This window comes from Dendropsophus ebraccatus, chromosome 1 (genome assembly GCF_027789765.1).
Source record: "Dendropsophus ebraccatus isolate aDenEbr1 chromosome 1, aDenEbr1.pat, whole genome shotgun sequence".
Classification (NCBI taxonomy): domain Eukaryota; kingdom Metazoa; phylum Chordata; class Amphibia; order Anura; family Hylidae; genus Dendropsophus; species Dendropsophus ebraccatus.
The window spans coordinates 81,001,167-81,027,910 of NC_091454.1; the positions used below are offsets into that span (position 1 = coordinate 81,001,167).

Below are 26,744 nucleotides of genomic sequence, written 5' to 3' on the forward strand. Positions count from 1 at the left end.
AGAACGTTAAATGGGTAATTGAACCGTATATAGAGATTGCTACTACACGTTTGGTAGCTTAATTTGCCTTCTCCATCTATTTTGATGTGCATGAGTGGTAGAGTTTGTTAGTTCCTTCACACTAAAGTAATGTCTGCCAATATGTGTATGATTAGTAGAATATTTTCTGTGTGCTGGGCCAAACATCGTACAATGACCTCACATTGACAGCTGCATCTGATCTTCAGTCACTTGGGTGTTTTGTACAATTTTGGCACTTCCTTATCCATAGCTCTGTGCTATACTTGCCCATAAGTGGGTAGAAATCACATATTCCAATTTCCCTCCATTTTCCCTTCAATTTTCACCTCATTACACCTTTTTCAGTGTTGAGAGCAATTGAATATTTTCACACTTCCAGTCCTTTTGCATGCAGCAGCTTTACTTAAGCATGGGATGAGAGTCCACATTTCACATATGGTAACCTCATAAATAACACTGCATTACACAATCGTGTGAATCTAAGGTTTGCCTCCAAAGAATGTGGCAGTGTATCAGAAAGATGGAATGTCATGGCAATCCAATTGTTTAATATTAAGCATTTGGAAACATTGCTTTTGCAGCATGTGCTACATTAGCTTTTAGTTTACGTAATGGTAATTGGAGCTCTGGTAATGCTTTTCCTAGATTAGATTAGTACTTTTTCTACATGAGTCTTTACTAAATAATTGCTTTGCTTCAAAACCATATTGCTACAACTATATACTATCTTGTGAGACAGGGGGTGGTGTAATGTGCCTCGGGTGGCCGGCTATATTCTGAGACGGGTGGGGTGGGGCTGCCACGGGCGGCCGGGGGAGCACACGGTGGGGGGAAATGGGGTTACACACTGGTGGGGGGCTGCTTTCAAAGAGGGAGACGGTGATCAGCAGCAGCTGTCACTGTCTCAGTGTCCTCCCTCACTTGAGTGTGCTGGGTTAGAAGCACTAACCTGGCCCATTGAAGAGACTGAGGACATGTGATGCCGTCTCGGAGGGTGGGGGCCAGGAACAGGGAGTGGAGGCGGGTTGGACTGAGATTTCATGATTCTATGCGTTTGTTGGGGGTGAATGCATCTAGATAACAACAAAACTGCAGAATCCATAATAACTTTATATTGGAAAGATGGAAAGCTATGGGTGGGCAACGTGTTAATGCAAAAATAATTTTAAATATAGAATAATGTATGCACATGATGGAGCCAGTATAATGTCTCTTCTCCAAAGATAGTGTTACAGCTGCAAACCCTGCTCACTGCTGTCTGAGTGAGCTGTCTCATGACTGTTCGCCCCTGTATTCAATTCTGTTGCTAGGGCTGAAATGCCATTAACAAAGGGGGAAGGTGGGGGAAATGGCGTTCTCAACAGGAGAGAAGACCCCTGGTATGCAGATGTGTAGATCCTCAGCGTCTCATCTGGGGAATGTGTGAGCCTTTGCCTAACAGCAGAATACTCTAAACCAGGTGACTACATCAGATCTCCTGGACAGGTCAACATAGCCCTTATTCAATCCAGATGGGTTATGGTTCCACAGCTAGACAAAGGAATATAAGTGATGAACAAAGAGTATATCATTCTTTTAATTCCATTAGAGGGTAGAGGTGATCAACTAACCTCTCCGGTTTTGTCTCCATAGAAGTTTTTGTTATATCTCCAAAAAGTTATTTCCTTCTGAGACTTTCTAGCAGAGTAAGGCTATGTTCACACAACATTTTTCCAGCTCCGTTTAAAAAGACCTCCGTCATTTTGATTCTAAAATAACAGACGTCATTTAGCAGCCTGGCCTCCCCAGGGACGGCTGGTACATTATTCTAGTTTGGGGTTACTAATTGGCCTTTGGGTGCAGCTTAAATGAAAAGTCCATTAAATTTAATTGTAAAAACAGAGAAATAACAGTGACAAAAGGAAAACTGTGTGTGAACAACCAATAAAAAACGTCCACTGTTTGCAAAAAACGTCTGAAAATAATGTTCATTATTTCGACATCCGCGCTAAAAACATCCTTTTTTCAATACATTGTACGCATTGAACGTCCGTCTTTCCATTGACTGCAATGCATGCCAATTGCAGTCAGTTAAATCGCGGCAATAACGGACGTTTTTTAAAATGGCAAAATCGTCTGCTTTTCAATATTTTTGACGTTGTGTGAACATAGCTAAATACACTCTTCACTTTGATTTATATGTACTAGCCCTTCTGCTGAGACATCTAGAAACAGTCAGCTTAGAATAGAGTCTACATCTGATCTATATTGCTTGCCCATTCTTGTATAAATCTCTAAGGTTGTCTGGAAAACATGGATACAGCCAATGACTATATCCATGTTTTCCACATAGCCTTAGGGCTTTATCCAACTTCAGCAGCCACCACTAATCAAATGTCGAAAGTTCGGGTTTGGATGGACTCGAGCATGCTCCAAGTTCGCTCATCTCTAGTACTTGTGCATTTTTTTTTATCCTGTGAAATGCAGCCCACAAACTTTAGATTCATAATATTTACTTTGGACGAGCTGGAGATTACTAGCTTATCAATATGCACAAATATAACAACCATTATTGGTGCTAGTTTTGATGGCACCAATAAACATAAATGTGTATGGTGGTTTGGATACACAGTGTTTTTTGAAGAAAAGGTTTAAAATACGACCCAAAAATTGAATATAAGTGACACGGCGCTTAAATGTTGGCTTGTAGTGTGCAGCTTATAGATGCTATCAAAGGAATAGCCGTACTTCCCAATAGTATTAGAGTCAAGAATAAAATCAATGCATCATGCACTTCTACTTAGAACTCACATATAGGGATGTCACGATACCAGAATTTTGAGTTCAATACCGATACCATCTTTTTTTTTCCGATACTCAATACCATTTCGATACTTTTGAAAAAAAGCACTTAAAATACAAATATAATGACATCCCCCCCCCTCACCCAGACTGTGGGTATGATGCCCCCATGCACCACATTTTTATTTATGTGACTTTTTGATCACTTTTTTTGTTACTTTTAATGGTTCAGACAATTCCGCATGCAATGATGCCAAATGTTTATTTTTTGACATGAATAAAAGGGAAAGGCGGGGATTATTAGAACTTTTATTCTGAAATTTTTTTAATTGTCATCTGCCTCATAGGGGTTTTCGCCTTCCCCTGGATCAGCACAGTAGGATTTCCCTAGGTTCCCTAGTTTTTTTTTTACACTTTTTAATTCCCTTGTACCTCCCAGCATACCTTCTTGTGCACTACAACTCCCAGCATACCTCCTTGTCCACAAAGAGGTATGGTGGGGTTGTAGTACACAAGAAGGTATGCTGGGAGGTACAGTGGTGCAGCAGCAGCCTCCCAACACAACAACTCCCAGCATGCATCTTTGTGCACAAGAAGGTATGCTGGGAGTTGTAGTGCACAGACGTATCCTGGGGGTTGTTGTGGTGTCAGGAGGCTGCTGCTGCACAACTGCAACTCCCGGCATACCTTCTTGTGCACTACAACTCCCAGCATATCTTCTTGTGCACAAAGAGGTATGCTGGGGGTTGTAATGCACAAGAAGGTATGGTGGGAGTTGTAGTGCACAAAGAGGTATGCTGGGAGTTGTTGTGATGGGAGGCTGCTGCTGCACAACTACAACTCCCAACATATTTCCTTGTTTGTTATAACTCCCAGCATACCTTCTTGTGCACTACAACCCCCAGCATACCTCCTTGTGCACAAGAAGATATGCTGGGAGTTGTAGTGCACAAGAAGGTATGCTGGGAGTTGTAGTGGACAAGGAGATATGCTGGGAGTTGTGTCGGAAGGCTGCTGCTGCACAACTGCAACTCCCAACATCTTCTTGTGCACTAGAACCCCCAGCATACCTCTTTGTGCAAAGAGGTATGCTGAGAGTTGTAGTGCACTAGAAGGTATGGTGAGAGTTGTAGTTGTGCAGCAGCAGCCTCCCGATCCCAGCATACCTCCGTGCACTACAACTCCTAGCATACCTTCTTGTGCACAAGCAGGTATGCTGGGAGGGGACTGGCCGGTGTGAGGGACCGCAAAGTGCAGCGGGGGACGGAGGGGAGGGGTGGATGAAGGGCTGGACTGGCGGTGCAGAGGTGGCTGCCGGGGCTGACAATGGGGGGCAGGACTGGAAGGACGCAGCCGCGGCGGGGGAATAGTTAAATAACTGCCACCCGTAATATCGCGGGCTGCAGTCATTAGCAGTGGGGGCCGCTCCATATACAGCAGACTTCTGCTGCATATGGAGTGGCTCTGGGGGGGGGGGGTTAAATGCTGCTGTCAGTTGTGACAGCGGCATCTACCCTGTAAAATAGCCGGCACTAGCGATCGCTATGTGCCGGTTATTTGAAGTTGGCGCCACCGGGAGCGGAGAGCGCGCGGGCGGAGGAGGGGACACCAGGGGGCGGCACACAGAGAACACGGACGGCGCTCAGCTAGCTGCCGGCCGTGGTCTCTGCGCTGTACTTTATATTAAGCTGCGCTATTATGCAGCTTAACATAAAGTATCGATACCAGGAAATCCTGGTACCGAACCGTTTTTCTGCCCGAAATATCGATAGTAGTATCGATATTTCGGTGCATCGTGCAACACTACTCACATATAGGCGGGTATATAAGATGACTTACCCTTTATTCTCTCCAAGTGTGTAACGTAGATGGTGAATTAGTCCAATGTTCCGACAGGAGATACTTGTCCATGCTGGGAGCGCGCCCCGGCCGATGGTGCTACCTCAACCAGCTACAGCATTCCGAGAAAGTTCTCTGACATCACAAAGTTGGTTATGGAATCTCGCAAGGACCACAATTCCTTCTATGCGTTTCAGCATAACCTTACGCCTTCGTCAGGGATGTGGAATAGGTTCTTCCTAAAAAAGGAGCAAGGAAGAACCTACTTCACATCCCTGACGATGGCGTAAGGTTACGCTGAAACGCGTAAGATGCATTGTGGTCCTTGTGAGATTCCATAGCCAACTTTGTCACGTCACAGAGAACTTTCACGAAATGCTGTAGCTGGTAGAGGTCGCGGCACCGTCCGGAGAGCGTTCCAGCGTGGACAAGTATCTCCTGTTGGAACATTGGACTAATTCACCATCTACGTTACACACTTGGACAGAATAAATTGCGAGTTCTAAATAGAAGCGCTAGATGCATTGATCTGTATGAAAAAAGATTGCCATAATGTTCCAAAGAAAGAATTATGAATATTGATGGAATTGTGTTGCAGCGGTGAAATGAGGTATTGCATTTTGGTGGTCACTTTTAAAGGGAAACTGTTAATGAATACATTTCTATGCAAGCAGGACGAGTATCCATAGCTTTATTGATGTTGTCGGCGCTGCAATTACCTAGAAAAATAGCTTTTTGTTACCGCTCTGTAGTGTCATAAAGGCTTGGCCAGGGCACTTCAGGGCGGCAATAAAAAAACAATTTTTTATGTGAATGTGATTGCAGCCTTGAACAAGTAAGCCTTCTAGCTGACAGTTTCATTATGAATTTGCTTTTCAACAACTGCTGGTAAAATTCTCATAAGGGCTGACAAAAAAAGGGCAGGTCATTGTTTTATGAGACTCTCAGTATAGTTCTCCCTACAAAAGGATCTCTTCAAATAAAAAACAATAAGAGTAGTGCAGTATAAAACTTTTTTTTTACTAAATAACACACATTACGAAGTTATACAACATTGTAATGTGTGTTATTTATGTGAATGGCCCCTTTCCCCATGTTTTCACCCCCCCCAAACAAAAAAAAACAAGTGGTTTGGGTGGGCAGATTGTGGGTGCAAGCGACTCTGTACTTGCAATCTGCCCCCCCCCCCCCATAACCGCTTGTACCTTCAGATAGATGCTTTTAATCCAAGATCTGTCCTGGGGTCTGTTTGGCAGGTGACGTGTTTAATGTGCTAAAAAAAACTATTTTTAAACTTGCAGCCCTTTGCCAAACGGCCGTGGCCTAGAGTGTGTATGAATTAGGCTGGCACAACCTCTCTGTCCCTCCTCCCCGCCCTCCTTATCATTAGGAATGCTCCTGGCAGATTTTCTACTATTCATTACCTGTGTCATCAGGGCACATGGGCTGGATGGTGAAGAGGGCAGGGAGGAGGGACGGAGGGGTGGTGCAAAGTTAGAGCACAGAAACTCCAAGCCATGGTCGTTTGGCACAGGGCTGCAAGTTTAAAAGTTGTTTTTTAGGACAATAACTGCATTACCTGCCGAATGGACCCCAGGATAGATCTTGGATTAAAAGCAGCTATCCGAAGGTACAAGTGGTTTGGGGGGGACAGATTGTGGGTACAGAGTCGCTTTAAAGATAAATGATTTATTGTATTTGATTTATTTATTTTTTTAGATTTTTTGGGGGGACTTTGTTTACTGTTGAGACAGTCACGTGGGATTTACATTTTTCCTATATTCTTAGAATTAACAGTGATTTGACAGTGTGTATGTGCCTTATGTGAACTACTATTAATAGTATTCAATTAATAGAAGTTTATTTTGCTCTCATTAAAACATTGGCCTAAAATGACAATAAGAGGACTCTGCTCATTCTCTTTAAGTCTATACAGGAAAGTTGACAAGTTGTCCAATGTGAAAAATTGAACATTTCATAATAATTCCCTGGAGAATAAACAGACATGGTCACTTATGACTGACCGCTCTGCTTCTCAGCATTTTATACTACTAACATCAGGAGTTTGTTACATTTTGATCAAAGTGCTTAAGCCCACACACCACATCAAGGTTCCTGAAACGTGTGGGTCCCTAACTAAAAAATGGCGCAGCCCCATGTGGCGACCACCACTGCAGCAACAACAGCACCAAAGGGGACAGAATATATCAATTCTCTGGAGAAAAAAAACCAGACATTGTCGCATATCCATATACTTATCATTGATCGCTCTGCTTCTCAGCCTCTCATACTACTAGCATCAGGAGTTAGTTTCTTTTTGATCAAAGTGCATAAGTGTGGTGTTCTGCTGGCAGCCATTGCTGTGGTGGCTTGGTGTCAGTGGGTGGTGGGTGAGTGAGCTCAGGGGGGCTATGTCTAGCAGCATAGGGGTTGGTTGGCGACTGGGTCACTTCCTCCTCTGGTGCTGCTGTTGTTGTAGCGGTGGTTGTCACGTGGGGCTGCACCATTTCTTAGTTAAGATCCCAGACGTATCAGGATTCTTGATGTGGTGTGTGAGCTTATACACTTTGATCAAAAGTGTAACTAACTCCTTATTTTAGTAGTATAGAGTGCTGAGAAGCAGAGCGATCAGTAATAAGTAAATTGATATGCAACCATGTCTGTTTTGTCTTCATAGAATTATTTTTTAGTAAATATTCAAGATGGTTTATACACATAGTTGCCAAAGAATGAATACCAAAAATCTTTAATGATGTTTTTTTTTAAATTATTAATATTTAAGAATTTTTACCTTCCCATCTACCAACTTTGGGCCTACCCGAGTTACATTTCTGCTGAGCAAATGTAACTTTTCAAATGCATTGCATATTAAATCTGACAGCTCACACATCCTCCAATTTTACCACCTGCTGCTGCAGACTGTATTTGTTGTGTATAATAATAACCTTTAATTCTTACCTTTCACAGTTTTATTCTATACATTTTATAGTACAACCGTCTACATGATGTCTACATTTTACTGTGTTTATGGACCATTGCCCTAAACAGATTAGGTATAAGCAGTGATGTTACTCCTACCTAATAGTTACTCAATTTTTCTGTGCCTATTGGCTCTGTACTGTGGTATGGATGTATTGCGTTGAGTTCCATAACCTTGTTCTAAGTCGCTGGCACCTTGAAATAATTTCAGCATTCACGCCATTCCTTAAAGTGTCACTGTCGTTATAACTTTCAAAATCTAAATCAACAGTAGATGTAAAATAAAACAAATTTGCAATTTAAATTTTTTTTTTTTTTTAAGTTATCATGCTGTAAAACAAAGCTATACTTACCAGAAATCCTGGTCCAGTCTACTGAAGCAGACTTTTAGTTTTGTGCTGGTTAGAAAAAAAAACACCAAACTTAGTTATTTGATTGATGGTTGTTGACGGAACTTCCTGTGTTTGGTCTATTGTTTTCAACCAGCATAAGACTAAAAAGCTGCCTTCAGGAGACCGGACCTGGATATAAGTAAGTATAGCTTTGAAAATCACTGAAAAAACTCCCACCTAGATAGTTGATGGATGTAAGTATACTACATGTACATAGAAACAACTATCACTGAAAACATGTAAGTTAAAACTTCTAACAAATTTTATTGGATATGCATTAAAAACGTGGTCCAAGAAATAAATCAACAAATAGAAAACTTAGTGAATGATGCCGCACTAAGAAATCAAGGTAGTGTGTCTATTTATTCATCTATTCACACACTAAACCCTAATCACTGCATATATATACAGTATAGTGGCACCAATCTACCACCCCGGTCTCTACGCGTTTCTCCCCACTGGGATCATCAGGAGACCAAACTAGTAAACTGAGATGACAACAGGGTTAGTGTTGCCACTATGTCCTGTGTCCCTAAGGACAATAAGGGATAGTAATGCAGAGGCACTGTAAACTTTCACTCCAAAAATGCTATAAATTATAAATGGAAAGTGTCACAATCGACCAACCAGTGCCATAATAAAACCGGGCTCAGACGAGCCACTTACGATCCCCACAGACAGATGTCCAGTCTCGTATGGTAGTGCCGAGACTGGACTACTGCACTACCATACGAGACTGGACATCTGTCTGTGGGGATCGTAAGTGGCTCGTCTGAGCCCGGTTTTATTATGGCACTGGTTGGTCGATTGTGACACTTTCCATTTATAATTTATAGCATTTTTGGAGTGAAAGTTTACAGTGCCTCTGCATTACTATCCCTTATTGTCCTTAGGGACACGGGACATAGTGGCAACACTAACCCTGTTGTCATCTCAGTTTACTAGTTTGGTCTCCTGATGATCCCGGTGGGGAGAAACGCGTAGAGACCGGGGTGGTAGATTGGTGCCACTATACTGTATATATATGCAGTGATTAGGGTTTAGTGTGTGAATAGATGAATAAATAGACACACTACCTTGATTTCTTAGTGCGGCATCATTCACTAAGTTTTCTATTTGTTTGTTGATTTATTTCTTGGACCACGTTTTTAATGCATATCCAATAAAATTTGTTAGAAGTTTTAACTTACATGTTTTCAGTGATAGTTAAGTATAGCTTTGGTATAAAGCATAATACCTAAAATGAGTTGTAATGTAAATTGCAAACATGATTTATTTTACATACCCTGTTCATTTAGATTTTGTTATAATCACAGTGCCCATTTAAGAATATTCAAAGCTGCCTTCTAGATGATAGCTGTACCCTTTGGACATTTGACAGAGTTAATACACAATGGTCACATACAGCTGTGCCATCATGTGGTTTTATCTCGCTCATTGTGGATTTTAAAATGCTTGTTACTGCTCATAAGGGTAGACACAACCATTAACAATTAGCTTCAAAACTGCTTTTACAGGTGTGGTAACTGTACGTCAAAGCAATTTCACGTATACTTCTGCTGTGCTGGGGCCACTATGTCTTGCACCCTTTTCAAGCAGATTTATTTTAGCAACTTGCTGTCACCCGAAACAGGACCATTATGTTATAGTTATACTGGGGCTTGTCAAAAACACAGCATGCAACAAAGACCTGGTAAAAGTGTGGACTGAGTGCTCTGGTACTTCAGTGTTTCCTAAGGGTCCAGTTACACAGAAAGATTATCTGACAGATTATCTGCAAAACATTTGAAGCCAAAGCCAGAAACAGACTATAAACAGAGATTAGGTCATAAAGGAAAGACTGAGATTTTTTCTTTTTTTAAATCTATTCCTGGTCAAAACTTTGGCAGACCCCCTTATCACCCTTGCTGTTTGTCCTATGTATAGAGCCCCTGGTCGCGGCGATCAGAAACAATCCGGACATTCGGGGGGTCCTTGTGAAGGATAAAGATTTTAAGATTATGCTTTTTGCCGATGACATCCTCCTATCTCTTACTAACCCTCTTACTTCTTTACCTGTACTTCATGACCTTCTCACCTCTTTCGGCACCCTAACTGGCTATAAAATCAATACCACAAAAACAGAGGCACTACCCCTTAATCTGCCCAATGGATTGCTTTCTCAACGGAAGGCTGCGTTTCCATATAGATGGAGCGACTCCTCCATTAAGTACCTAGGAGTCCGCCTCACACCAACTTATGGCTCCCTTTACGCTGCCAATTACCCACAATTATTTAAGGAGCTTAAGGGCCTGTTGACTAAGTGGAATGTACAATATATTTCCCTCTTGGGTTGCATAGCTTCTGTTAAGATGACAATATTACCAAAACTCCTCTACTTCTTTGAGACTCTGCCGATCAGAGTTCCTATGCAAGAGCTGAAGGCATTTCAGTCGGCAATTTTTCAGTTTATCTGGGCACGTAAACGTCACCGTATATACAACTCGGTACTGATGAGTAGTAAGACCCAGGGTGGGCTGTCGGTACCTAATCTCCAACTCTATTACTGGGCTGCCCATCTCCACCATGTTTTTGGGTAGGCCTCACTAAGTTCAAACCTATAAAAGATGGGCGGTGATAGAGAAACTTTGGTTAACCCCTATCCGCCCAAACTCATACTTATGGGCCACTAATTCTTCTTTCTCCCCCTCTCTTCCCTTACAAGGCCAGATCTAATTTACTAAACATGTTAGGTCCGCCTGTGCCACTAAATTTAGCCTCTTTTCCCAACACTCCCCTTTAATTTCATTTCTCTTCACTCCTTCCTTGGAGGTGGGCCTGGACCCATCTGTGGCCCGACTTTGGTCCAGTAGGGGCCTCTTTCAATTCGCGGACATAGTGGATCCGCTGACTCGGATGCTAATCCCCTTTAGTACACTCTGCGAAAAATATTATCTTCCTAATTCTGAGTATTTCCTTCATCTGAGTATTCGCCATTTTATGCAGACTACATTTGGTGCTGCGTCGGTTTCCAAGCCCACCCCCTTTGAAATGCTTGCTAGATTAGGCTCTTCCACAAGAGGCCTCATTTTGACCATTTATGCCATTCTGAACTCGCCGATGGGAGACTCACCAGTTCGCCACAAATATATGGACCATTGGGAGACAGCCTTGGCCCGGCCTATATCTCCGGAGCTCTGGCAGATTATATGGAGTAGGGCTTCAACCTCCTCCATTTGTACTAACTACAAAGAAACACACTATAAGTTCATGATGCGTTGGTACCATACTCCTAAACTACTGCATAAATTTAGTACCAACATATCCCCGTTATGTTGGAAATGCAATAGAGCTCTAGGCTCCCTGCTCCATATTTTCTGGGGCTGTCCTGGCATTAAGGTGTTTTGGACTCAAATAGTGGCGATGATCCGCTCAGTTCTTGGGATTCATGTAGCTTTGGAACCTTTTACCTACTTGTTTAATGTTACCCCTAAAACCTTGGGAAAGAAACCTACTAAGCTCCTGCTCCTCATTTTAACGGCAGCCAAATCACTGATCCCACACTCTTGGAAGCAGACCTCTCCCCCCTCAATGGATGAGTTAATTGCTAGAATTAAAGATATCAGGGCCCTGGAGAAATTGACGGCCTCACTGAACAATACCATGCCACTATTTGATTGGGCCTCCTGGGACGCTTATTGTGTAGGCACTGGCCACACATGATAGCCTCTACCATCCTCTGATTTCCAGCATTCTCCCTTCCCACCGTCCCTGTTCCCTTCTTTCCCGTTTTGTGTTTTCCCTTGTCTTTTGTCGGTTTTGTTTGTCCGTTTGACTTGCCTATCATAAGTCATATATTTTTCAACTGGTCTAGTTTGACATTATAGTTAGTGTCCCTAGTGTCATAAGATGTGGAAGACTGTGAAATTCTTTTTTGGGTTACATTAGCACCCTCTTATAGTCTTGTAAATGCTTTATATTGTATGATACACTTTCTGCTCTTCCTGCAAGACTTTGTTGAAGTCAGGATTGTTTTGTTTTCTATTCCTTGAAAATTTCAATAAAAATTACAATTTAAAAAAAACAAAAAAACTTTGACAATCTTTTTGTGTAAATGGACCCTTACGAGGGGGGACAGAATTTGCAGGCAACTTTGCAACTGTCTAAATAAATTTACTACACAGTTTGTTTGCTTGTTTTTTTTAATTTCTATTAAAGTAGACTAGATTTCGCTAGGCAGCTGAAGCCTTGAATCAGGTAGATGTGAATGAATATCTTTCTGTAAGAAGTAATTTCTTGCAGTTATTGTCACTATAATGTGTAAGGGGGCAAGTACCTTTTTACATGAGTTTTATGGGTATTGTGTGACTTTGTTCTTTAAGCAATAATTCAACAAGTTTATAAACAGAAAGCAGTGTAGCGCAAAAGGGAACATCTGGAATAGTATGGCCTATTAGACCTTTCTTTGAAAACAGATCAAAACTAGAGATGAACGAATCGGGTTCGAGTCCATCCGAACCCAAACGTTTGATTAGCGGTGGCTGCCGAAGTTGGATAAAGCCCTAAGGCTATGTGGAAAACATGGATATAGTCATTGGCTGTATCTATGTTTTCCAGACAACCTTAAAGCTTTATCCAAGTTCAGCAGCCACAGCTAATCAAATGCCGAATGATCGGGTCTCGATGGACTCGAACCCGAACCCGGTTCGCTCATCTCTAATTAAAACCCCTTTTAAGTGTTTTCTATGGTTTCGCGGCTTTTTTTTTTAATCAATGCAATGTAAAAATATTGTATTTTCAAAAGATTTTTTTTCCCTTTAAATGTTTAAGTATCATCCTCTGATAACTCTATTGGCTTTGTTCTACGCAGTCCACTACATACAGTGTAATCCTTAAACCTCCGTTCTGCAAAATCCACAACGGGCAGAAAAATAACGACACTGGAAAATAGTTGTGATTTTTCCAGCAGCAGTGGGCATTTAGTGTATACATTTCAGCACAATTCTCCTGTCTTTCCTTCCCATCCTTCACTGTTTTACAGATCAAACTGATTAAATGGAGCAGCAGGTGCATAACAGTAGATAAGTTGTACATGCAGACTAGCAGGCCGGCCAGATATACATATTGAAAACTTGAGCGTAAGCCACTCGCTCTGACCCCTTACACACCCTTAATATCAGCTAGAGACTTAAGTGTTTATAAAATCTTTTACATTACATCTGGTTTAAATCTCGGAGAAAAAATGTTTAGGTTTCAGGAGATAGGTGTAATGATTTATAAATTGTTGTTATATTTTGTATAAAACACAATCCCAGAGTGACTTAAATCACTTAAATTGCAACCGTATGTTCCCCAGAATAAAACTAAATATTATACTCTTACATGTTTCATATAGCATTTAACATATTTCTAGTCAGGAAACTGATAGAAATACAGCCACAAGCTTGTAGAATATATTCAAGGTGTACGTTTATTAACCAGCCTGTTTAGAGAATGCAAGTTCTATATTGTGCTTTGTACTGGCCCTTTATCTTCACGTTGCTTTGAGGCTAGGACTCCTTTATTCAGTGTAGTTTGTGTTGTTGCTGTAGAAAATGGGCCAAAAAAATCATATATTAGTCTGCAATCAAAGGAGGTTATTGCCAGATGGCAGTGCAGCATATTAGTTTTAGGGTAGCAGTGGATTTAACACTGCGAGTTCCACAGCATAATTCGCTGTGATACCCAGTAGTGTCAATTTCAATGGCCTTAAATCCTTGCAACAAGGTTCCTTATGGAGGTAAACCATATAAAGCAATTACTTCTTTTAGCAAGGAGTGTAAGGGAATGTGCACACTACGGAATCCTGGCGGATCACCTGCTGCGCATTCCGCAGCTCACCCCCACTTGCAGCCGCACGCATATCCGTCTGTGCTATAGACTCCATTCTATGCACAGACAGACAATATGCCTTTGAAAACAGATCATGGAACTTAATGTGCCGCTGACATTACACAGCAACCGCATACATTTCTTCTAGCATGCAGACTTGTACCATATAGAGCCTTTTACTAATGCAAACCCAGCCTAACATGGACATATCTGTAGTGGATAGGGTGGATGTTGTTATAAGCCTGTCTGACCAGGGTGCAACAACTTAAAAAACTCCAATTTATTATTCCATAAAAGCTATAATTTGTTTCCAAATGTCCCATGCATACCTACATGTTTCAGGCTTCTCAGACACTTTTACATATGGTCATTAAACATGGAATAATTACATTACACCTGTACAAGAAGAACTTGTGTTCCTTCATAAAAGTCGTGTGAGTATGCATATGGATGTAAGCTAAATTTACATGTTACCCAACTTATTTATAGGAAAACCAGCAACAAGTTAGAAGGCTGTAACCTGTTGTTATTTTCTCTCAGCTCATGGGGGCCATAGATAAATGTTATTTTCTTACCTTGATCCTCAACACCATTTTAAGTAAATCTCGACTTTTTTCCCTACGCAAATTAGGCAGTCTGGTGCATGGGGGGGGGCACCTATCTACCCCTCCTCATGAATAATGGGGAGGTGCTCTGCAGTGATTTTACTGAATATACATTCGAGGGACAAAGCGAATCAGTGTATTAAACTACCCTATTTGCATAAGGAAATAAAGTCCGAGGATCAAGGTGAGAAAATGAGTATCATCCTCAGCACCCCACCCCCGGTTAGAAATTGTTAGTTTCCCTTTAATCAAGATTAATTTGATATTAAAGTGACACTGTCACCCCCTATTTGCATTTTGACTGCTCTCCACAGGTGTAAATGGTAAATGTTACAGCTTTCATTTCTTATTTTATATCACACCTCATGGTGCTTGTCCTGGTAAAACGTCGTTTTTATCACCTGTGGATTGGTATATGTGGGCGGGGCCTTGCAGCCTATGTGCCACTTAGCCCCACCCCCATATGTGACGTAATCGCTACATAGGCCCCGCCCCCTCAGCAGCCATTGGAAGGGCCAACCTTACCCTTTACACCTGTGGAGAGCAGTGACAATGCAAATAGGGGGTGACATTGTCACTTTAAGCTATGCTGCATTGCACAGTTATTTTGCCCTTAAAGGGAACCAGTCACTTAAAAAACGCATGTAAAGCTATGGGAATGTGCTGTAGCAGCACCCAGCACACTTCCCAAACATGCTTTTATACCCCCCGTCCCTGCAATGTACAAGCCAAAAACGTACTTTATAAACTCGGCGCCCTGTATGTAAATTACCCCCAAGTAGTCCTCTGGGCGGGGAGCTGCGGGCAAGTAGTCACGGTCCCTGAGCGTTCTGCAGTGCTAATCACGCCCCTCTGGGCATGATTAGCCTGCATAATTGTGGCGGCGTCATCGGAGGCGCGCTGTCTCTAACGTTGGGGTTTGGCGATCCCAACCTTGTGGGAGGTATTAGTTATAGTCAATAATGTGCCCGAAGGCTAGATACCAACTTGCCCCAAGGTAAAACGTAACTTTTAATTGATTACTTATAAAATATAAACGTGAGTGGTGGTGTATACTACAGTGTTGTACTAAAATAAATATATGCTCATATACATGTGTATCTTTGCAATGTGGTTACAAACACGTAGTATTCCCAGGTAATCTGATATTGCTGGGATAAGCGTATACAACTCTAATGACTTCGCTCCGTGCTAGATGAGGATGCTATCTGCACTATTGACCAGTAACCTCTCTATCTATATCGTAAGGTTTTTAGAATCTGCGGGCCCGCAGGTAATAGTAGTCAATGGGAGTCAGTAGGGTAGAAGGACCGCTGTACACTAGCGGTGATATGTCATTGCAGGCAGTATATGCCAAGGCTCGCTATGACACTATCACGCTTTCCAGTCCAAAGCCTGGCACTGCAAGGTGTACAGCGCTCTAGACCTATTCGCATTACGTATGCCTTTAGTATATGAATTAGCATATATCTAATTTAAAATAGCCATAGCCTCCTTGCTGACTAGTTTCGTCAGCAATACCCCGACTTTATCAAAGTTGGCGCTGGCGAGCGGGACTCTGGCAAGTTTTTTATACATCAGCCAGATAGCATCGCCCCTGATCGTGGGGGCATTGTCCAATCATAGGTCCAGAATAGTAAGGGGGGGGGGCGACTATATGTAGATTCCGGATGACGTTGTTTTGGAGGGGATGGATCCATATTCAAAGTTGGCGGGGATTTAGCCAACTCCGCCTCCTTGGCAGTTGATGCCTCGCGCAGTCTCCGGGACTTTGAAAAACTTCCGTTTTGGTCTATGTTAGTGCGCATGCGTGTGGACTTAGTGCAATATATTGGCCACACTTCTACTGCGCAGACTCTCGGACTTAGAGTAATTCAGCAGTGTTCACCCACAACGCGCATGTGTGGGGACTTAGTGCATATACAGGTATCCACACTACTACTGCGCAGAATCTTGGACTTAGAGTAATTCAGCAGTATGTCCCCCTAAAGGCGCATGCGTGGGATATCCAGGGTCTACTGCGCATGTCACCGGACTTTGACGTTGTATCAGGCTACGCTGGATCCGTAAAGGATGGATCCAATGAAGAGCCAATATGTGAGTGATGGTATTGGGGATTTGAAGAAAATGTTATAATTAAATTGATTATAGGATATTACTCTGAATTTGAGTTGTAATTGAATATAGGATATTTCTCTGAGTTCGGACCCATGGTTGGCTGGTGTGTGCAAAGCAATTTAATACACCCAGATCAGTTATGAACGCTGTAATCAGCCACTGTACTACAATTTTTAGAGAAATGGAGTAAAAGTGAATCCCTCGTTCAGCCCATGCGGGGCCAAAGTGCGCAATCGGTAAATCCATCGTGCTTCGGCTTGGAGTAGTTTTAAGTCTAAATCTCCTTTGCGTGGTCCGAGACGTATGGATTCGATTCCCCAAAATGTCAGACCTTTGGGGTTACCATTGTGGTGTTCATTGATATGACGGGCTATGCTCGTTTCGGTCCTGGTCCGTATGTTGCTTAGATGTGAACCTATGCGGTTACGAAATTGTTGGACTGTTTTGCCGATATAAAGTAAGTTGCACGGGCATTTTGCAGCATATACAATCGCCTTAGTCTGGCAGTTAATGAACTGTCGGATCGTGTATGTTTTTTGATCCATAGGATTTGTGAACGTCTTGATCTTGGGTAAATATTTGCAATAACTGCAAGTCCCACAAGGATAAGAGCCCTTAATATCTGACTTTAGCCATGTCGTAGTTGAATTTTTTGATGGATGTGAAAAGTGGCTATGGACTAGATGGTCTCTAAAGTTCCGTCCTCTTCTATATGTTATGCTGGGGGTGGTGGACAGCACATCCTTTAGATCGGGGTCAGCCTGTAATATCGGACAGTATTGTTGTATAGTTTGTCGGACTTTGTAATGTCCAGAGTCGAATGTTCCGATACATCTGATGGTCGTAGATGATGTGGTCATGTATTTTTTTTTGTTTAGTAGACTATTCCTATCGGTTGTTCTGGCTCTATAGAAGGCCCGATGCAGAACTTTTTTGGGGTATCCTTTATTTAGGAATCTGTGGTATAGTGTATCACACTCTTCCATGAATGCTTGTTCCGTAGAGCAGTTTCTGCGCGCCCTCAGATATTGTCCCACCGGAATACCTCTTTTTAAAGGGGCAGGGTGAAAGCTGTGCCATTGCAGAAAGCTATTGGTAGCCGTAGGTTTACGATAAATGCTGGTGGAAAGGTCACCATTAGTTCCGATCGATATGGTGAGGTCGAGAAAATTGATGCTTGTAGTATGGATCTCACTGGTCAGGACTAGGCCAATTTTGTTAGTGTTTAAGACTTTAACGAAGTCATTAAAGAGCGCTACATCTCCGTCCCACAATATGAGGACATCATCGATGTAGCGCCCCCACAATATGACGTGGTCTGTGAATTTCTGTAGGTCATCATTGAATACGTGGGTGGCCTCCCACCAGCCGAGATAGAGGTTGGCGTAGGTGGGGGCACAACTGGTGCCCATGGCCGTTCCTGTTTTTTTGAGATAAAATTTCTGATCAAATATGAAAAAATTATGAGTTAATAAGAACTGTAATAATTGTATAATGAATTTGTTGTGGGGAATGAATGTGTTTCCTCTGCTTGAAAGATAATGCTTCACTGCATTAGGACCATGTTTATGCTGGATGCTAGTATATAATGCCTCTACATCCAAACTTGCCAACATTACTCCCGGGGTGACCGATAGGTCTTGGAGTTTTTTAACTGTCTTGGTAGTGTCTTTGAGATACGAGGGCATTGTTTCTACGAATGGGGCCAGCACCTGGTCGACATATTTGCTAATCCCCTCCGTGAGACAGTTGTTTCCGGATACAATCGGTCGTCCTGGTATCGGCGTACGCTGTTTGTGTATCTTCGGGAGGGCGTAGAACGTTGCCAGTGTGGGAATCGCAACCCATCTACACCCCACAGACAATGCAAGCACCCCATGTGAGTCATTTTTTAGGCCCAGCACAGCTTCGGGACCGAAGCCAGTGGGCCTACAAGAACCAACGATACTAGATACCATGAAACCACAGATCATTAATTTATCCTCTATCAACCTGTCCGAAGTAGAGATCAGGGTCCTTGAAAGAGGGTTGTCCTTCACCCCCACCCCAGCATTCGACAAGTTCACCTGGACGAAGGACATTCATCTGTTTGCTCGCAAATTGGCTCTTCATAAATTTTATAAAAACAGACAAGCTAACCCATCCAATTTATCCACCAAGGAAAGAGAAGCAATAGAAACCTTATTCAGTCTACAAACTGAGAATGAAACTGGTATACGTGAATTTGCGGCTCCAATTACAAATCTGCGACCAAAGTCTCTTTTCACACCGTCTCTTGTGACATTTCACAAAATAGAGAAATTTGTGAATCTGGTTTGCAATGACCTTCAAAAAATCGAAGTCAAAACAACCAAAGCCAACACCAATCTAACACATCAAGAAACTCAAGCATTAAAACACCTAACAACGAATGTGAACATAGAAATCAAACCCTCGGATAAGGGTGGAAATGTGGTGGTTATGGACAAAGAAGAATATCGACAAATGTGCCTCCGACTGTTGAATGACACACAAACCTATGAGATATTACCAACAGACCCTTCTAAACAATTCATAAATGATGTAAAAAGCATACTTATAGAAGCCAAAAACTATAAACTCATTTCAGATCTTGAGTTCAAAGCTATGTTTAATCAAGTTCCCACACTGGCAACGTTCTACGCCCTCCCGAAGATACACAAACAGCGTACGCCAATACCAGGACGACCGATTGTATCCGGGAACAACTGTCTCACGGAGGGGATTAGCAAATATGTCGACCAGGTGCTGGCCCCATTCGTAGAAACAATGCCCTCGTATCTCAAAGACACTACCAAGACAGTTAAAAAACTCCAAGACCTATCGGTCACCCCGGGAGTAATGTTGGCAAGTTTGGATGTAGAGGCATTATATACTAGCATCCAGCATAAACATGGTCCTAATGCAGTGAAGCATTATCTTTCAAGCAGAGGAAACACATTCATTCCCCACAACAAATTCATTATACAATTATTACAGTTCTTATTAACTCATAATTTTTTCATATTTGATCAGAAATTTTATCTCAAAAAAACAGGAACGGCCATGGGCACCAGTTGTGCCCCCACCTACGCCAACCTCTATCTCGGCTGGTGGGAGGCCACCCACGTATTCAATGATGACCTACAGAAATTCACAGACCACGTCATATTGTGGGGGCGCTACATCGATGATGTCCTCATATTGTGGGACGGAGATGTAGCGCTCTTTAATGACTTCGTTAAAGTCTTAAACACTAACAAAATTGGCCTAGTCCTGACCAGTGAGATCCATACTACAAGCATCAATTTTCTCGACCTCACCATATCGATCGGAACTAATGGTGACCTTTCCACCAGCATTTATCGTAAACCTACGGCTACCAATAGCTTTCTGCAATGGCACAGCTTTCACCCTGCCCCTTTAAAAAGAGGTATTCCGGTGGGACAATATCTGAGGGCGCGCAGAAACTGCTCTACGGAACAAGCATTCATGGAAGAGTGTGATACACTATACCACAGATTCCTAAATAAAGGATACCCCAAAAAAGTTCTGCATCGGGCCTTCTATAGAGCCAGAACAACCGATAGGAATAGTCTACTAAACAAAAAAAAATACATGACCACATCATCTACGACCATCAGATGTATCGGAACATTCGACTCTGGACATTACAAAGTCCGACAAACTATACAACAATACTGTCCGATATTACAGGCTGACCCCGATCTAAAGGATGTGCTGTCCACCACCCCCAGCATAACATATAGAAGAGGACGGAACCTTAGAGACCATCTAGTCCATAGCCACTTTTCACATCCATCAAAAAATTCAACTACGACATGGCTAAAGTCAGATATTAAGGGCTCTTATCCTTGTGGGACTTGCAGTTATTGCAAATATTTACCCAAGATCAAGACGTTCACAAATCCTATGGATCAAAAAACATACACGATCCGACAGTTCATTAACTGCCAGACTAAGGCGATTGTATATGCTGCAAAATGCCCGTGCAACTTACTTTATATCGGCAAAACAGTCCAACAATTTCGTAACCGCATAGGTTCACATCTAAGCAACATACGGACCAGGACCGAAACGAGCATAGCCCGTCATATCAATGAACACCACAATGGTAACCCCAAAGGTCTGACATTTTGGGGAATCGAATCCATACGTCTCGGACCACGCAAAGGAGATTTAGACTTAAAACTACTCCAAGCCGAAGCACGATGGATTTACCGATTGCGCCATGCTGAACGAGGGATTCACTTTTACTCCATTTCTCTAAAAATTGTAGTACAGTGGCTGATTACAGCGTTCATAACTGATCTGGGTGTATTAAATTGCTTTGCACACACCAGCCAACCATGGGTCCGAACTCAGAGAAATATCCTATATTCAATTACAACTCAGAGAAATATCCTATAATCAATTCAGAGTAACCTCCTATAATCAATTTAATTATAACATTTTCTTCAAATCCCCAATACCATCACTCACATATTGGCTCTTCATTGGATCCATCCTTTACGGATCCAGCGTAGGCTGATACAACGTCAAAGTCCGGTGACATGCGCAGTAGACCCTGGATATCCCTATATGCACTAAGTCCCCACGCATGCGCCTTTAGGGGGACATACTGCTGAATTACTCTAAGTCCAAGATTCTGCGCAGTAGTAGTGTGGATACCTGTATATGCACTAAGTCCCCACGCATGCGCGTTGTGGGTGAACACTGCTGAATTACTCTAAGTCCGAGAGTCTGCGCAATAGAAGTGTGGCCAATATATTGCACTAAGTCCACACGCATGCGCACTAACATAGACCAAAACGGAAGTTTTTCAAAGTCCCAGAGACTGCGCGAGGCATTAACTGCCAAGGAGGCGGAGTTGGCTAAATCCCCGCCAACTTTGAATATGGATCCATCCCCTCCAAAACAACGTCATCCGGAATCTACATATAGTCCCCCCCCCCTTACTATTCTGGACCTATGATTGGATAATGCCCCCACGATCAGGGGCGATGCTATCTGGCTGATGTATAAAAAACTTGCCAGAGTCCCGCCCGCCAGCGCCAACTTTGATAAAGTCGGGGTATTGCCGACGAAACTAGTCAGCAAGGAGGCTATGGCTATTTTAAATTAGATATATGCTAATTCATATACTAAAGGCATACGTAATGCGAATAGGTCTAAAGCGCTGTACACCTTGCAGTGCCAGGCTTTGGACTGGAAAGCGTGATAGTGTCATAGCGAGCCTTGGCATATACTGCCTGCAATGACATATCACCGCTAGTGTACAGCAGTCCTTCTACCCTACTGACTCCCATTGACTACTATTACCTGCGGGCCCGCAGATTCTAAAAACCTTACGATATAGATAGAGAGGTTACTGGTCAATAGTGCAGATAGCATCCTCATCTAGCACGGAGCGAAGTCATTAGAGTTGTATACGCTTATCCCAGCAATATCAGATTACCTGGGAATACTACGTGTTTGTAACCACATTGCAAAGATACACATGTATATGAGCATATATCTATTTTACTACAACACTGTAATATACACCACCACTCACGTTTATATTTTATAAGTAATCAATTAAAAGTTACGTTTTACCTTGGGGCAAGTTGGTATCTAGCCTTCGGGCACATTATTGACTGTCTCTAACGTTAGCACGCCTACGTTCTTGCTGTGCCGCTCATGCGCAGTACAGCGGGTCCGGTCTGCGCCGTACTGCGGGAGATCCGGCAATGAGTTCGAGGCTATTTTGCACCTGCGCAGTACGGCGCAGACCGGACCCGCTGTACTGCGCATGAGCGGCACAGCAAGAACGTAGGCGTGCTGACGTTAGAGACAGCGCGCCTCCGATGACGCCGCCACAATTATGCAGGCTAATCACGCCCAGAGGGGCGTGATTAGCACTACAGAACGCCCAGGGACCGTGACTATTTGCCCGCAGCTCCCCGCCCAGAGGACTACTTGGGGGTAATTTACATACAGGGCGCCGAGTTTATAAAGTACGTTCTTGGCTTGTACATTGCAGGGACGGGGGGTATAAAAGCATGTTTGGGAAGTGTGCTGGGTGCTGCTACAGCACATTCCCATAGCTTTACATGCGTTTTTTAAGTGATTGGTTCCCTTTAAAGTGACTCCGTACCCACAATCTGACACCCCCCCCCCCCCCCCCCAAACCACTTCTACCTTCGGATAGCTGCTTTTAATCCAAGATCTTTCCCGGGGTCTGTTCGACAGGTGATGCAGTTATTGTCCTAAAAACAACTTTTAAACTTGCAGCCCTGTGCCCAACGGCCGGGGCTTAGAGTATCTGTGCCCTAACTTTGCACCACCCCTCCGTCCCTCCTCCCCACCCTCCTCATCATTAGAAATGCCACTGGAACTTTTTCTCCTGTCTGAACATTGCACAGGTGCCTTAACGATCCAGCCCATGTTCAGTATTAACACAGCTGATGAATAGTAGACAATCTGCCTGGAGCATTCCTAATGATGAGGAGGGCGGGGAGGAGGGACAGAGAGGTTGTGCCAGCCTAATGCATACACAATCAAAGCCCTTCAAGTTTAAAAGTTGTTTTTTAGGACAATAACTGCATCACCTGCCGAATGGACCCCAGGACAGATCTTGGATTAAAAGCAGCTATCTAAAAGTACAAGCTGTTTGGGGGGGGGGGGGGGTCAGATTGTGGGTACAGAGTCGCTTTAAAGGGGTATTCCATTATTAGAAAATTGTATTTAACTAAAACTATAACCCCCAAAACATATAACTTACTATTATAGAGTAATTACTAAAAGGGTAATTGGCTTTGACAACTTTTTTTTGCTTGATTCACCTTTGCCTGGGAGGCTTGTATGCACTCATCTTTTATGGAGAATAGAAGTATAGACTGGTGCACTACTTCTGCTCAAAGACGTAATACACCACAGATGCTGCATCCAGGGGTCAGGGAACTTCTGTGTCCACTTTCTCTGCCTATTTATTTGTATTCACGCTGTAATTTATTTTAGATATATTTAGTGCATGTATGTATATTTATTTTTTATTTTAAATTTCTGTTCTCAAATGTATTGTCCAAATGTGATGTGAAGAGTCTAAACCACTGGCTGGAAAATGCTTACAAAATAAAATCCTATTACATACAAGATGTTATAAATTACTGTTTCTAAATATTTGCTGCAGATGCTGGAACCTTATTTTCTTCATCTGTATTCCAACTTGATGTTCAGCCATTTCATCTCCCATTGTTATGTTTGTATGTTTCTCTTATTTTTGTACTTTTTAATGCATTTGGAAGGCTCAGTTTTCCATCACTGAATTTTTCAAGAACATACTTTTAATATTTGATTTGCAGTAGACAATGCCCAGGAGTTTACAATTCAATATATCATCCTACTCTTTTATTTTTAGGCTGTTTCTATGGCAGTATTGGGTCAAACACTGTTACTTTGAACTTTGTGTGAAGAGAAAAAAATGTGTCAATGTTTTTTTTTGTTTTTTTTTTTTACTTTGTTTTGTGCTCGAGATTGTAAGAAACCCTTAATTTACTTTGTGCTGCTTGAGTGGTTCCTTCTTAGCTTTAGATCTCTTATTAAGCCCCTTGGTCTCATTAAGCTTTGTCGTCTGCTAAGGCAACAAATGGATGCTTAGCCAAATCGAATTATGCCTTTGGATGTAAAACACGGCCAAACATTTAGAAGAAACAACTAAGAGCCTTGCAGCTGTTCCCGGATGAAAGAGAACAAAACATTGACCTTGAATATGACGTATAAGTAAACATTAAAAGCACAAGTCACTTAATAAATATGTGCCAAAATGAGCCAGAGGAAAGCAGCCTTAACTCCAATATGTATGATTTCATCCCCTTTTTTCACTTTCTGCAATGTGGACAGCAAGGGGATTGCCAAAAAAGATTAAATCCCTGTTATTTCACGTATCTAATTACATTGCTTATCCTAGATAGATTGTTAGCAGAGGGTATGTATGTAGAATATGCAAAGTGTACAAGACATAGTCTTGGAAAGTCTTCAGGATTAAATCCTGAGAAGACCTTTTATATTACTTTCTTGTGAGACCCTTTAAACAGCTTACAAGCTAGGGTGACTTCTGTTTCTCATGCTGTGGACCTATACTCTAACCTATACAATTTTCCTGTTTTTTATTCTCTCCCCAGAACGGATGAAGGAATCATGGGGGTTTCCAATGAGTCAGCATTTAAAGGAAAGGTGCTGGCACATAGGACGAAATGCCAGGATGTCCGCTTGTTTAGTAGGTTACATTTGTTGAGATTTTAGTACTTTCTCAGTTAACTCTTCTTTGCATATCCTTCAAGAACAGGGGTGTCAAACTGGCGGTTATACAGGTGTTTCACAACTACAATTCTCATCATGCCTGGACAGTCAAAGCTGTGGCTCTCCAGGCATGATGGGAATTGTAGTTTTGCAACAGCTGGAGGGCCACCAGTTTGACACCCCTGTTCTAGAACATACTGAAGTTGACAAAGAACTTTCTTCTTAAAGCCTGTGACGGGAACAGATTAAATGTTAAACAGATGTTTTATAGCCAGAATATATGCACTTAGGGAGGAGGAATCCTCTATCCGAGTATCACATCGGCAGTACTGTGTTGGAAAAGACTTCAGAAGAGAAGGATTTAGGGGTAGTGATTTCTGAAAGCCTTAAAATGAGTCACCAGTGCAACCAGGCGGTGGGGAAAGCAAATCGTATGCTGGGGTGTATAGCTAGAGGTAGGACCAGTAGGAAGAGATTGTGATCCCGCTGTATAGAGCTCTGGTGAGGCCACATCTGGAATACTGTGTCCAGTTCTGGAGACCTCACCTAAAAAAGGACATTGATAAAATAGAACGGGTCCAAATACTTGCTACAAAAATGGTGTGTGAGGCATAAACCATATCAGGAAAGACTTAAAGATTTGAATCTGTATAGTCTGGAGGAAAGAAGGGAAAGGGGGGACATGATTGAAACCTTTAAGTGTGTTAAAGGACTAAATAAGGTTCATGAGGGAAGTGTTTTTAGTAAAAAACTGAGCTCAAGAACAAGAGGACACAGTGAGAGGTTAGTTGGGGGAAAGATCAGAAGCAATGTAAGAAAATATTATTTTACCTAAAGAGTAGTAGATACCTGGAACAAACTTCCAGCAGAGGTGGTTGGTAAATCTACAATAACAGAATTTAAACACGCCTGGGATAGACATATATCTATCCTAAGATAATAAGAAAGCAAGTACTAAAAGGGCAGACTAGATGGACCCAGTGGTCTTTTTCTGCCGACAATCTTCTATGTTTCTATATAAATAAGAATGCAGTTAGTGACTGCCTGAATAGAAGGGTAAAACGTGACTTTTTTGTGATTTTTACTATTAATAAAAAGATCCAGGAAAAAAAAAATATTTCCCTGTAACAACTGGAACCTAGACAGATATTTTTGCAGAGCATGTAAATGATTGCTTTATTAATCCTATATTTGTGTTAATAGTACACAAACGAGAACCTGTTTACATGGAGCAGTCACCAAGTAGCATCTCCATTCTGTGCTTAAGACTCCTGTTTACACCTAGCTAGTGAAACAGTAATCTTCCATGCGTGGATTGAAGTTCTTCGAGTTTTTTCTAACCTGAAGTTTCTCATTTTGTTATTAACTTTTTTTTTTTTTAAATGGTGTCACTGAAATGTGGTTAGACATTTATCTGATTTGTCTTCACGTATTACACTACAGCAGAGGTATGGAACTTTGGCTCTCCAGTTGTTGTAAAACTACAACTCCCATCACGCCTGGACAGCCAAAGCTAAAACTTTGGCTGTCCAGGCATGATGGGAGTTGTAGTTTTGCAACAGCTGGAAAACCAAGGTTTCCTACCCCTGCACTACAGTAACACATTTCACCTGTATGTTTGAGGCTTGCCTCAGTTATTATGGATTAGATATTGACTCACTGTTTATATTACTAGAATAGAGAAGAAATCAGGCGATACCTTTTGGAGGCTAACTGAGTATATTTGAGTGTCAAATATACTCAGTTAGCCTCCAAAAGGTATTGCCTGATTTCTTCTCTATTCTACAGATTTCTATGGCTAACACGGTAGAACAATACTCTGTTTATATTACTAGTCAGTGAATTACTTTTGCTCACC

The 26,744-nt window shown here is 42.1% G+C and overlaps 1 protein-coding gene across 3 annotated transcripts in view; it reads left to right on the forward strand.

The window, feature by feature from the left end:
• Positions 1 to 26,744, forward strand: part of METTL25 (methyltransferase like 25) — a 165,258-nt gene that overhangs the window by 80,183 nt on the left and 58,331 nt on the right. For all 3 annotated transcript variants that reach the window (XM_069974027.1, XM_069974021.1, XM_069974035.1), the window contains exon 7: positions 24,769 to 24,863. In XM_069974027.1, coding sequence (XP_069830128.1) covers positions 24,769 to 24,863 — 95 coding nt within the window. The remainder of the gene's footprint in view (positions 1 to 24,768; positions 24,864 to 26,744) is intronic.